Source organism: Dipodomys merriami, unplaced genomic scaffold, assembly GCF_024711535.1.
Source record: "Dipodomys merriami isolate MVZ:Mamm:240054 unplaced genomic scaffold, mDipMer1.0.p SCAF_1, whole genome shotgun sequence".
Taxonomy (NCBI): Eukaryota; Metazoa; Chordata; class Mammalia; order Rodentia; family Heteromyidae; genus Dipodomys; species Dipodomys merriami.
The window spans coordinates 136163115-136176162 of NW_027202270.1; the positions used below are offsets into that span (position 1 = coordinate 136163115).

At 43.0% G+C, this 13048-nt stretch overlaps 1 protein-coding gene across 6 annotated transcripts in view; it reads right to left on the reverse strand.

Annotated features, from left to right (window-relative positions):
- Syne2 (spectrin repeat containing nuclear envelope protein 2) overlaps positions 1-13048 on the reverse strand; it is a 310222-nt gene that overhangs the window by 256847 nt on the left and 40327 nt on the right. For 5 of the 6 annotated variants that reach the window (XM_070032030.1, XM_070032022.1, XM_070032015.1 and 2 more), the window contains exon 2: positions 3951-4077. In XM_070032030.1, coding sequence (XP_069888131.1) covers positions 3951-4026 — 76 coding nt within the window. In that variant the 5' untranslated portion in view covers positions 4027-4077. Of the gene's footprint in view, positions 1-3950; positions 4181-13048 lie in introns of those variants that run through there. The other variant, XM_070032007.1, reaches the window with a different exon arrangement.

A 13048-nucleotide genomic window follows, 5' to 3' on the forward strand; every position in this document is an offset into this window, starting at 1 on the left:
GAACCATTTCTTCCTATGCCAAGTAAGAAACCCAAATAGAAAGATTCTACAAGAGACACTTTTTCACGGCCTGAATTCTACATCTTAAATTTATTTGAGAGGTGTATCATTCAGAGTAATACAAAATACTTTCAATTCTCTTTCTTCTATCAGTACACTCAAATTCACACAAATCATTTCTTTCTTTTCCTAACCATCCAAACTTCCTAACATTATTCTCTCTACTAGACAGAGCAAATATAAAAATCTACTGTGGCAGGGGCATATTACCTCACAGCCCTTCATAAAGATATTTTCTCGAGAACCACTCCCACCATGAAGATGGCATTTGCCTGTTATTCTACTCTATAGGCTTCAGCAAATCATGCCTGATTTTCAGGTCTAATTTATCTCAGTCTCTGCACCTGGGGCATCTGTTTTCACAATGATAGAACAGTCCATATCATTTCAGATTCTTTCTTTTATTTTTTTCTTGAGGGTACTGTTCTGAGTCAGGATATAGACCTAATGAAGTTTTTGCCCAAATAAAGTAAGCTTTATAATTTAATTAGGGCATTATGTCTCTATTTGCCTCTTAGAAAGATTCAGAAATTAAAACAAAAATAAGAGCTTACTTAAAATTAACAATGATTCTGAGCCCTTCCTGTGATATAAACTCTCCTTTCTCATGTTACACCAAGGAGAAGTAAGCACATGAGAATTTGGGGAAATAAAAGTCTGCTTACATAGTGAATAAAACCTAATTCTCAGACTATGGCCAAGAACTTCAGTTAATAGTCCTTAATGAAAACAATATCATCTATCAGGGTTGGGTTTTTTTTTCCCCCAAACAACTAATCTTCCCTTGAAACTAAAGTTACCTTCAGAAATATATACAAACCCTTTCATTTTTTTCTCCTCTCCTTTCTCTGTTCTTCATTCTTTGACTAAAAGTCCACTAATACCAGGTACCAATGGCTCAATGGTTGTAATCCTAACTATTCAGGAAGCTGAGATCTGAGGATCACAGTTCAAACCTAGCCTGGACAGAAAAATCTAAGACTCTTATCTCCAATTAGCCAGCAAAAAAAAGCTGGAAATAATCCAAGTTTCTCACCTATAACCCTAGCTACTCAGGAGGCTAAGATGTGGGGATCACAGTTCAAAGCCAACCAGGGCAGAAAAGACCCTGTGAGACTCTTATCTCCAATTAACTACTCAAAAATTGAAAATGGCACTGTGGCCCAAAGTGGTAGTGTGCTATCGAGCAAAAGAGCTCAAGGACAGCACCCAGGCCCTGAGTTCAAGCCCTACTATTGCCAAAAATAAATGTTGGAAATAGAGCTGTGGCTCAAATGTTAGAACACCAGCCGTGATCTAAGAAGCTAAATGAGAGCATAAGGCCCAGAGTTTAAACCCCAGGATCAGCACTAAAAAATAAAAATAAACAAGCAAGCAAGCAAAGTAGACAAAGCTTCTGGGGGAGGCTGAGGCTGGCTAACTTTGAGGTGGATGAAAGCTACAGGAACTAAATTCCTTCCAGTGTTGCAGGACCAGTCTGGGGGAGCTACTGGAGACAAATACAATGAAAGCACACAGGCAGGGAGGATTATGGCCTCTTAGGGCAATGTGGAGCTGGCACATAGTACCCACGGGATGTGGGAATGAGCAGAGGGCATACACAAGGGCAGGTGAGAAAAAGTCTGTGCACCACACCTCGAGTTGAGACTTCAGTCCATTAATGTGGGAAGCCAGTGAAGAGAAATGGCCAAACAAAAACCAGCAAGAACAAGACTTGTGGTTCACAATGTTCCCCTAAATATTCAATGAGGTCTGGACCCTGACTGATGGTAAAGATTCTCATGGTAAATATATAAATATATTAAAAAGACATGTACTAAGTATTCTGAATTGACAGGATCTGTGCCAAGCACTTGGTTCTGCATCACTAGCCATTTTCAATAGAGCTGCAGAAATCATCTGTGTTACACAAACAAGGAAACTAAGACTCAAAAAGATAAAGTCTCCCATCTAAACTCAAGAACTCCCAAGCAGCAGAGCAAGCATTAGTAATCAAATTTGCCTGACTACGGTAGCCAAAATGTCACAGAAACACAAACATGCTGATCTTTTCATCACAATGCAAGTATGGTTCCAATCACTTACAATTTTTATATCATTAAAAGAACTTACTGAAACATCATGGATTACCTCCCAACAATTTAGATGTTTCTTACTCTATAAAAATTACAATGTTGGGCTGGGAAGTTGGCTCAGTGGTAGAGCACTTGCCTTGTATGCCTGAGGCCCTGGGTTCGATTCCTCAGCACCACATAAGCAAAAAGAAAAAAGCCAGAAGTGGTGCTGTGGCTCAAGTGGTAGAGTGCTAGCCTTGAGCTGAAGAGCTGAGGGACAGTGCCCAGGCCCAGAGTTCAGGCCCCACGACCAGACCCCCCCCAAAAAAAATTACAATGTTATGATATTTAGCCAGGCATTGATGACACATGCCTGTAATCCTAGTTACTCCAAAGGCTGAGATATGAGGACTACAGTTCAGAGACAATCTGGACAGACACTCTTATCTCCAATTAAACAGCAAAAAGAAGGAAATGAGCCAAGGCAGAGTGGAAGAGCGCTAGCCTTGGGTGAAAAAGCCAACCAAGAGCATGAGGCCCTGAGTTCAAGCCCCAGTACTGGTATATACATACACATATGCACATACATGCATGTGCACATGCACATGCACATACACACACACACACACACACACACACACACACTAATATTTACTTTTAAAAACCTGGTATAGTTAGTCTATTCCAATAGCTATACATTTCTATCTAAATCCCACAGAAAAAAAGCTAATGATTCAAAATATAATTTACAACAAAAAGAAAAAGATCAGTATGTCATCTTAGAATCTTTCAGAAATGACAAAAAAAAAATCTATGACTTTTTTTTTTTTTTTTTTGGTCTGGTCGTGGGACCTGAACTCTGGGCCTGGGGGCTGTCCCTCAGCTCTTCAGCTCAAGGCTAGCGCTCTACCACTTGAGCCACAGCGCCACTTCTGGCTTTCTTCTTTTTGCTTATGTGGTGCTGAGGAGTTGAACCCAGGGCCTCATGCATGCAAGGCAAGTGCTCTACCACTGAGCTACCTTCCCAGCCCAAAAATCTATGGCTTTTAAATAATAACCTGATTGTTGAAAATGTATAGTTTCTTATGTGTTTTTGAGGATAATGTAATAGCCTTGCTCTATACTAGCCAAGTTTATACAACTCATAAGATTTGCTTCAGGCTATCAAATTTTCAAAATACAACACAAATAGGACCACACACACACACGTGTGCGTGTGCTCCAGATACTACCTTTGCATCTATACATATAATTCATGCCTCTGAAATATCATTTTCTAACTGTTAGAGCAACATAAAGGCAAGCATTTAAAATAACTTATGCAATGGGCTGGGAAGTTGGCTCAGTGGTAGAGTGCTTGCCTTGCATACATGGGTCCCTGGGTTCAAGTCCTCAGCACCACATAAGCAGAAAAAGCTGAAAGTGGCGCTGTGGCTCAAGTGGTAGAGTGTGAGCCTTGAGCTGAAGAGCTCAGGGACAGCACCCAGGCCCAGAGTTCAGGCCGCATGACCAACAAAATAATAATAATAATAATAACAATTAATACAAGATAAAAAGTAACTGGAAACAATGCCAACCAAAGTATAGTCAATTAATTTTCAATGCACATAAACCATAGGTATTCACAGCAAGAAACAAGAAATACCAAATTCCTTCCAGGATTCCTTCCTTTCCTAGAGAAGTGAACAAGAAAGACATTTATGAACTGTGCACTGTGCACTTAGAAAAATGCACACATATTTTACAGACCATCAGAGAGACAGAAACCAACAGAACTTTGTGAGGAGAGGGGTAAGTGTGCCACAGTCTCTGGGTGTGACCTCAGACTGAAATTACCTTGCAGAGAAATCTGGAGGTCATCGATGCCCAGGGAAACCTGCTCCTCCGTGGGAATCTCAGGAGCAGAGGCCATCCTCAGATGCAATGGAGGTTAGCTCAAGTCCATCTCAGCCAAAGAAATGAACTGAAAGTGAAAACAAGGCAAGTGGCCATTAGTAATTCTGCAGCTCTGTTCTGGAAAACAGAAAAACAACAGCAACCAAAGACAGCCTGCCCAAACAAGGATTGCTTTTCTGGTAAGTGTTTCCTTAGTTCATGAAGAACAAAATAACTACGCCTTCTTTTTGAATCATAACCAGCATTTTGCCCTATGACCTATTCGTGTTCTTCATGGAGCTGCTGGCGGAGGTCCAAAGGCACCCCTGCCTTTCCACACTAGCAAAGAGAGGAAAGCTACCTCAGAAAATTCAGGAAATTAAGTGGATATAAGCTAGGACTCTGGGTATTATTGCATGCTTTAACTTTCAACCTGCCAGGGTGTTCTACAGAACTTTTATTTAGTTGTTTGGCTGGTCAAACAAATGTTGCCATTTACTGGAAACACTCACAGCTTAGCTAACACCACTTAGGAAGTGAAAGTAAAAGCCAACTAACTTGATGAGCCATTATTTATTTATTTCCCAACAAATTCTTTCTATGAGATAATTTCTCCTACTTGTGCCATCTTGGTTTTTCTTTTTTTTTTTTTCTTTCCTGCTATTATTATTGCTGTTATTCTTGTTTTAGTGGGGTTTTTGGGGGGAGGGGGAAATTTTCTGGACTTGAACCCAGGGCCTCCTTCACATATACCCAGTTATGCTCTACCACTAAGCTATACCTCTGCCCTTAAGTTTTGAAACTTTTTGAAGCCCCCTAACACCTTGGAAATTAACGACTGCTTTCAATAGAAAACACTCTTCATCAAGAAAAAAACAATTCCAGTACTGGGGAAAACACTTGGGGCCTGGGTACTGTCCCTAAGATTTTTCAGTCAAGGCTGGCACTCCGCCACTTGAGCCACAGCTCCATTTCTGGCTTTTTATGGCTAACTGGAGGTAAGTCTCACAGACTTTTCTACCTAGGCTGGCTTTAAACTTTTTTTTTTTTTTTTTTTGTCGGTTGTGGGGCTTGAACTCTGGGCCTGGGCGCTGTCCCTCAGCTCTTCAGCTCAAGGCGAGCGCTCTACCACTTGAGCTACAGCGCCACTTCCGGTTTTCTGGTGGTTTATTGGAGATAGGAGTCTCACGGTCTCTCCTGCCCGGGCTGGCTTTGAACCGCGATCCTCAGATCTCAGCCTCCTGAATAGCTAGGATTACAGGCGTGAGCCACCAGCGCCCAGCTGGCTTTAAACTTTGATCAGATCTCAGTCTCCTAAGTAGCTCACAGGCTTGAATCTCCAGAACCTTGCTTTAAAAAAAAAAAAGTGAAGTCTTTAAAGGTAATTCCTACTCCACAACTCTTTAGAAAATACTGATTTTATGCATATGCATATGACCCACTCAAGAATTGACTTCTACCCCACAACAATCAGTAACAGAAGAAACCCAGGCAAACATGTCAAATGAATGGGCAGTTTCCTGACCAATGAGCTATGCAAAAGCATATATATATAATGTACAATATGTTATGCATTATATATTAGTTATATAATGTATAACAAGATATACTATATGACATCTAGAAGGTAATAAATCTCTGCATAAATACACACATATATATTATACAGATAAATACATGTGGGTGTGGGTGTGTGTGTATATATATATGTATATATATATATATATATATATGTATTTCACACTATTTTGGTTTTGTTTTGGGCTTTTGAAACAGGATCTTTCTATGTATGGCCTCCAAATCATAAGCCTCTTAGCACAGTGCCTCACAAATAAGTGCAGACATACATCAACACACCTGGCAGAAAAGTGTTTCAATGCTAGAATCTATATGTTGAGGCTGGGAATGTAGTTCAATCATACAATGTTTGCCCAGATGTGAACAACCATGATTTCAATCCCCAGTAGCACGTGCGCATGTGCACACACGTGTATGCACGCACACACACACACACACACACACCTGTGTGTTGAATTAATGGATGTATACTGTAAAATCCTCTAACTCAGACACTCAAAAATTTTTAAAGTACAGTGTTGGAGGAGAAAGTGAAAAATAAGTCTGGGGTCAACAGCTCATTCTATTTTATCATATTAAACATTAAACATACTTCCTCAAAATATGCAAAGGTATACAAATCATTAAACAGTTCAAAGATCTTTCACCCCCCTTCCTCCTCAGTGTTTATTATACAAAACCCTCCTTTCCTTCTCTCTCTTATGAATCACTGTTAAGGATTTTACCTACTAAGCCAATTCTACAAATAATTAATTTATTTATCCTCTGGATGAAGAGGAATCTAAGCTAGCTTGAGGCAGTAGTGTCACTCTGCCCTCTGGGTCATTCTAACAAAAGGGAAAGGCTGTTGATTAAGCCACAGACACACCACAGCCTGTGAGACGTACTGAGGACCTTCCCCACCCTTCCCACACCCAATGACTCCCTAAACCCTAAGTGCAGAGAAAGTACCACTTTATTTTGAGGGGAAAACAATTCAATTCTACAGTGCGCTTCCTAAGGACATCCACTGAAAAGTGCCAGGGCTATTTTTTACAAGAATGAAAGGGCTGTCAGGGGCTGGTGGTTTGTTTCTGCAATCCTAGCTAGTTAGGCAGCTGAGATCTAAGGATTGAGGTTCAAAACCAGTACAGACAGAAAAGCCTGTGAGATACTGATCTCTAACAGACCAGCAATGAGACAGCAGTGAAAGCAGAGCTCAAGTGGTAGAGCACGTCTTTTTTTTTTTTTTTTTTTTTTTTGGGGGGGGGTCGGGTCGTGGGCCCTGAACTCTGGGCCTGGGCGCTGTCCCTCAGCTCTTCAGCTCAAGGCTAGCGCTCTACCACTTGAGCCACAGCGCCACTTCTGGCTTTTTTCTTTTTTTGCTTATGTGGTGCTGAGAAATCGAACCCAGGGCCTCAGGCATGCAAGGAAAGCATTCTACCACTGAGCCACCTTCCCAGCCCCTAGAGCATCAGTCTTGAGTGAAAAAGCCAAGTGAGGGCATGAGGCTGAGTTCAAGCCCCAGTAATCACACACACACACACACACACACACACACACACGAGTGGGGGGTGGGGGCACAACAATCAAACTAGCATCCACTTTACAAAGCACTAACTAAATACATACACACTGGGGGCTGGGAAGGTGGCTCAGTGGTAGAGCGCTTGCCTTGCATGCCTGAGGCCCTGGGTTCGATTCATCAGTACCACATAAGCAAAAAGAAAAAAAGGCGGAAGTGGCGCTGTGGCTCAAGTGGTAGAGAACTAGCCTTGAGCTGAAGAGCTGAGGGACAGCGCCCAGGCCCAGAGTTCAAGCCCCACGACCAGACCCAAAAAATAAATACATACATACATACATACATACATACATATATACATACATACATACATACATACATACACACTGTTGCAAGCACACTGCAATGTACAATTCTGAGCTAGGAACAGCAACTATCTTCATGCTTGAAAAGACCAAAATTTAAAAAAAAAAAAAAAAAGCCAAAAACCAGATGCACAATTAGGACATAGAACAAGTACAACCTATCAAGTGCTGGAGCCAATATCTGAATGCAAATGATTTGGACTTCAGAGGATGGCTCTAAATCAACATGGGCAGCATGCCAAAAGTTCCCCTGACATTGACCCTTCATTTATTCCCAGAACCCCTTTCAAGTTCAATCTGAGCATAACAAATGAACACACTATTAAGCAAGATTCTCTGAGAGTTCAGTGTAGGGGTACTCAAAGATGAAAGTGCACCCCACCACTTGAAGGCAGACATGGATGTGACCAGAGGGGCCATAGGTTGAATGCAAGTGTGTTTATTTCATAAGTCCTATGTATGGTGAGCTGGGCATTGGTGGCTCACATTGGTAACCCTAACTGCTCAGGAAGCTGAGAAGAGAGAATCGCAGTTCAAAACCAGCCAGGGCAGATAAAAGTCAAGAGTCTTATCACCAATTAACCAGCAAAATGCTAGAAGTAGATATGGCTCAAGTGGTAAAGCATCAACCTTGAGGAAAAAGCTCAGCAACAGTGCCCAGACACTGAGATGCCCCAGGACCAGCACAGAAAAAGAATAAGAAAGAGAAAAGGAGAAAAGGAGAAAGGGAAAGAGAGGAAGGGAGGAAGGGAAGGAAGGGAAGGGAAGGAAGGGAAGGGAGGGAGGGAGGGAGGGAGGCAGGGAGAGAGGGAGGCAGGGAGAGAGGGAGGGTGATAGGGAGAGGGAGAGGGAAGAGGGGAGGGAGAGAGGAAGAAGAGAGGATGGAGAGAGGAGGGAGGAGGGAGGGAACCAACTTTAGCATTTACTTTGCATTGTTGTTTATTACAATATTTTCAACTAAAAGATGAAATCCCAAAGAATTCCCAATGATTTAGATTATAGCTGATTTTTATTTTCTTCTTTTTGCTTATGTGCATGTTTACTATTTCAAATGATAAATGCATCATTTACCATGCAAAGAATGCAAAGCAGGGCTGGGAAGGTGGCTCAGTGGTAGAGCACTTGCCTTGCATGCCTGAGGCCCTGGGTTCGATTCCTCAGCACCACATAAGAAAAAAGAAAAAAGCCGGAAGTGGCACTGTGGCTCAAGTGGTAGAGCGCTAGCCTTGAGCAGAAGAGCTGAGGGACAGCGCCCAGGCCCAGAGTTCAGGCCCCACAACCAGACCCCCCCCAAAAAAAAAGAATGCAAAGCAAAGAATGCTACTTTTTTTATCTTATGAGAAGCCAGTGCAACTGTAAGGCGTTATATTTGTCAGGATCAAGTCTTCAGTCCATGTGCCCCAGAACCTGTCCATCTATTCCTCATACAGAAAAATGACAGAAACAAAATGTTAGAAAAGTCCTCTGGCACCGGTGGCTCATGCCTAGAATCCTAGCTACTCAGGAGGCTGGGATCTGAGGATCACAATTCAAGGCCAGCCTGGACAGAAACATCCATAAGACTCTATAATTAATCACACACACACACACACACACACACACACACACCCATAAGACTCTATAATTAATCACACACACCCTCCCTCCCTCCCTCCCTCCCTCTCTCTCTCTCTCTCTCTCTCTCTCTCTCTCTCTCTCTCTCTCTCTCTCTCTCTCCAGAAATGGAGCTATGGCTCAAGTGGTAGAATGCTACAAAAAAAGCTCAGAGACAGCACCCAGTTTAAGCCTCAGGACCGGTACAAAATAAAATAAAATCCTCTGGGTTTGTCAAGAATTCCTAGAACCTGCTCCCAGAAGGCCTTGTGGTGACTCAATAGATCTTTCATTCTCTCACACTACCAACAGTCTCTGTGGTGGCGCTGCCGTCTTCAGGAGCAGCCAAGATGGAGTGGCCCTCCATCACGGCCTCACCATTTCCCCTGGGGCACCTCCTTTGTTCTTTCTTCTTTTCTTCAACTGCACTTCGTTATTTATGGGGCTCTCAGGCATTCTGAAGGCCCTCCCTTTGTCTGTGGAGATGGAGCTATTCCCAGCTACTGATGCTCATTAACCTTGACCTGCTCTCCAGTTCACACTAGACAGTAGTGACACACTGGCAGTAATTTTCTTCATCTTTTTCCCATTAACTTTTCCTAACCCTGTGACTTGTCCTGTACTCATTTTTTTTTGTCTAGACGTCATGGTGCAAAATCCCCATATCAAGTAATTTTTATCTTGCTGGTACTGAGATTTGAATTCAGACCCTCACACTTCCAGACTGGATTTTTTTTTTTTCTGGTTATTTTGTAGGTATAGTCTGGAGGACTTTGCTGCTTCGGCTGGCCTTGAATCTTGAGCCTTTCCAGATCTCAGCTTCCTGAAAAGCTAGGATTACAGATCTGAGCCACCAGCATCCACTGTATCATCTCCTTCCAACACTTGATTCTTTCAATGACCACCCCAAAGGCTATCAGCACCCTAACTGGGAAAACCAACACATGGTAATTTTCAGGCAATGACGCCTGTGAACTCAAAACAAAGCTGTGCCACTCAGCAAATACCAGCCAAGTTGCCAGGCAACCACTTAAACCATGATGACAGCACCCTGGGGTTCTGCAGCCACTGCCCCAGCTTTCCTTGGCCTCGACCAAGGCCCAGATGCTCTGAACTGCAGTTGACTCCGCTGTAGAAGGAAAATGATTTTTTTTTTTTTTGGCCAGTTCTGGGGCTTGAACTCAGGGCCTAGGCACTGTCCCTGAGCTTATTTTGCTCAAGGCTAGCACTCTACCACTTGAGCCACAGAGCCACTTCTGGCTTTTTTTGTTTATGTGGTACTGAGGAATCGAACCCAGGACTTCAGGCATGCTAGGCAAGCACTCTACCACTAAGCCAGATTCCTAGCCCCCATAATGTTTTTTACACCTTGTTTAATGTGTGTTTACACCTTGTTGGAATTCAATGAAAAGAAAAAGAAAGTGCAAGTACCAACTACAAATATAACTAGGCTTTTGGTTTTGTTGTATCCTTTTGGGGGGAGGGGGAGCTGCCTAAGGATTGAACTCAGGCCCAGGGCTCTATCCCTGAGCTTTATTATTCAAAGCTAGTACTAGACCACTTGAGCCACAGTTCTACTTGCAGCTTTTTTGTGTGTGCTTCATTAGAGATAACAGTCTCCTGGACTTTCCTGCCCAGGCTGACTTCAAGTGGTGATCCTTAGATCTCAGACTAGGATTACAGGCATGAGTCGCCAGCACTACAACTAACTCTGAGTGCTCATTAGAAGACATGCATGTACACTAGTATATGAATGGTAGTTAACTGTGAAACAAACCTACAGGGAAGAGTAAGCCCAGGGCTAGGATAGAGCTCAGTGGCAAAGTGCTTGTCTAGCAAGTAAAATGTTCTGGGTTTGGGCCCCAGTACCTCAAGAGAAAAAAAAAAAAAAGTAAGCCCATTAAACCCAGGATTTCCTGTGTTTTCTCCCCCGCCCCCCCTGGTTGTGGGGCTTGAACTCTGGGCCTGGGCGCTATCCCTCAGCTCTTCAGCTCAAGGCAAGTGCTCTACCACTTGAGCCACAGTGCCACTTCCAATTTTCTGGTGGTTAATTGGAGAAAAAAAAAAAAAAAGTCTCACAGACTTTCCTGCCCGGGCTGGCTTTGAACCTCATTCCTCAGATCTCAGCCTCCTGAGTACCTAGGATTATACAGACGTGAGCCACCAGCGCCTGGCTCTGTGCATCATTTTTTTTTTTTTTAATTTTTTTTATTGTAGAGATACTATACAGAGGGTTACAGCTACATGAGTGAGGCAACGAGTACACTTCCACTTCCTCTTGAACATTGTTACCCCCTCCATTGTTTTCCCCCTACCATCCCCTCCCTCCCTCCCTTCCCCAAGGTTCTTTTTTTTTTTTTTTTTTTTGATCGTGATTAAGTGATTACTTAATTTCCGGAAATTCACAGTATTGTGGAATAATGATGCTCATTTAAAGTCACAAGTTCATTCTAACTTTCCTGGAGCAAATTGTCTATCACAGTCTGTAATATATAACGGTGTGCATCATTTTTTAACCAGGGGAAAAATGAAAAGCTAGTCATGATACAAAAACCAAGAGTGCAAAGAAAATCTTTTTTTTCTGGTCGGTCGTGGGGCTTGAACTCTGGGCCTGGGCACTGTCCCTGCGCTCTTCAGCTCAAGGCAAGCTTGAGCCACAGCACCACTTCCAGTTTTCTAGTAGTTTATTAGAGATCAGAGTCTCAGGGACTTTTCTGCCCGGTCTGGCTTTGAACTGTGATCCTCAGATCTCAGCCTCTTGGGTAGCTAGGATTACAGGCGTGAGCCACCAGAAGCCGGCTCAAAGAAAATCTTAAGAAGACTTCCAAAGTCACAGTGGAGGTCCCAAAGGCTCCCTCAGAGGCGGTATCACCACTCACATGATGTACCAAAAACAGTCAAAATTACACACAAAACAGAGTACTGACCGCTATGGGTTGGGAATAGTGAGAATGGGGCTTGAGAATGGGGCTTGAACTCAGGGCCTGGGGACTGTCCCTGAGCTTTCATGCTCAAAGCTAGTGTTCTACCACTTAAGCCACAGCTCTACTTCTGGCTTTTTGGTGGTTATTTGGAGATAAAACTTTCACATATTTTTCCTGTCCCAGGCTGGCTTTGATGATCCACATATCTCAGCCTCCAGAGTAGCTAGGATTATAGATGTGAGCCACCAGCACTGCACTCAGCTCTAGAGTTTTTCTGTTTGTTTTTAAATGCTAAGAGAAACTTTTTCAACTGATAATCATAAATCAAATGATAGGACAGGGGGGAAAAAACTCATTTCTTGACACATGACCCCAAAATGTGTATATGTGTAAATGTGTGTGTGTGTGTGTGTGCATGTATGTGTCCTATGCATTCATTCTCAAAAAGCTGCTGGAGAAAATACTCTAACAAAATAAAGTAAACCAAGAAAGAGAAAAGGAAATATTCCAACAAAAGAGAATCGTAAACTAAAAATGAGAGAAACAAGCTGGTCTCAAAAGCAGGAGAAATAAAATGACCCTCCCAGCATGACTATCAGGAGCGAGGTGGGATAGATGAATGAAAGCAGGACTTGAGAATAGGAAAGAGAGGCCTGCGTGCTGACCATTTGAGGCGAGAGGAGGCTGGCGGCCACAGAGGAATTCAAAGAACAGATTCTGAACTCAGAGCAGCTCAAAGACAATGTTCCCAGTGTGGGTCTCGGAAACTTCTGCTAAGCTTTCTTCTCCATTCATTCTAAGATTCCGGGGCTTGCAAAACATATCCACCCCTGTGGGGGGATTCAGAGAAGGTTTGATGGAAAAGAGAAAGGAGGAGCTGCCATCAATGATTTCACTTTTCTAAGGAAAATAAGAGGTGAGGTCATCTCTGGGAAAGAGGAGTGAGGGCAGGGCGGAGGGCTGGAGAAATGACAGCTCCATCCAGAACAGGAACCAACCAATCAGAGAAGCAGAAAAAGACTGGGAGTCCAGCGCAACCTGGCTATGAATGGGCCCCATTTCCACTGGATCCCCCCTCGCCCAGACCTTCTGGTACTC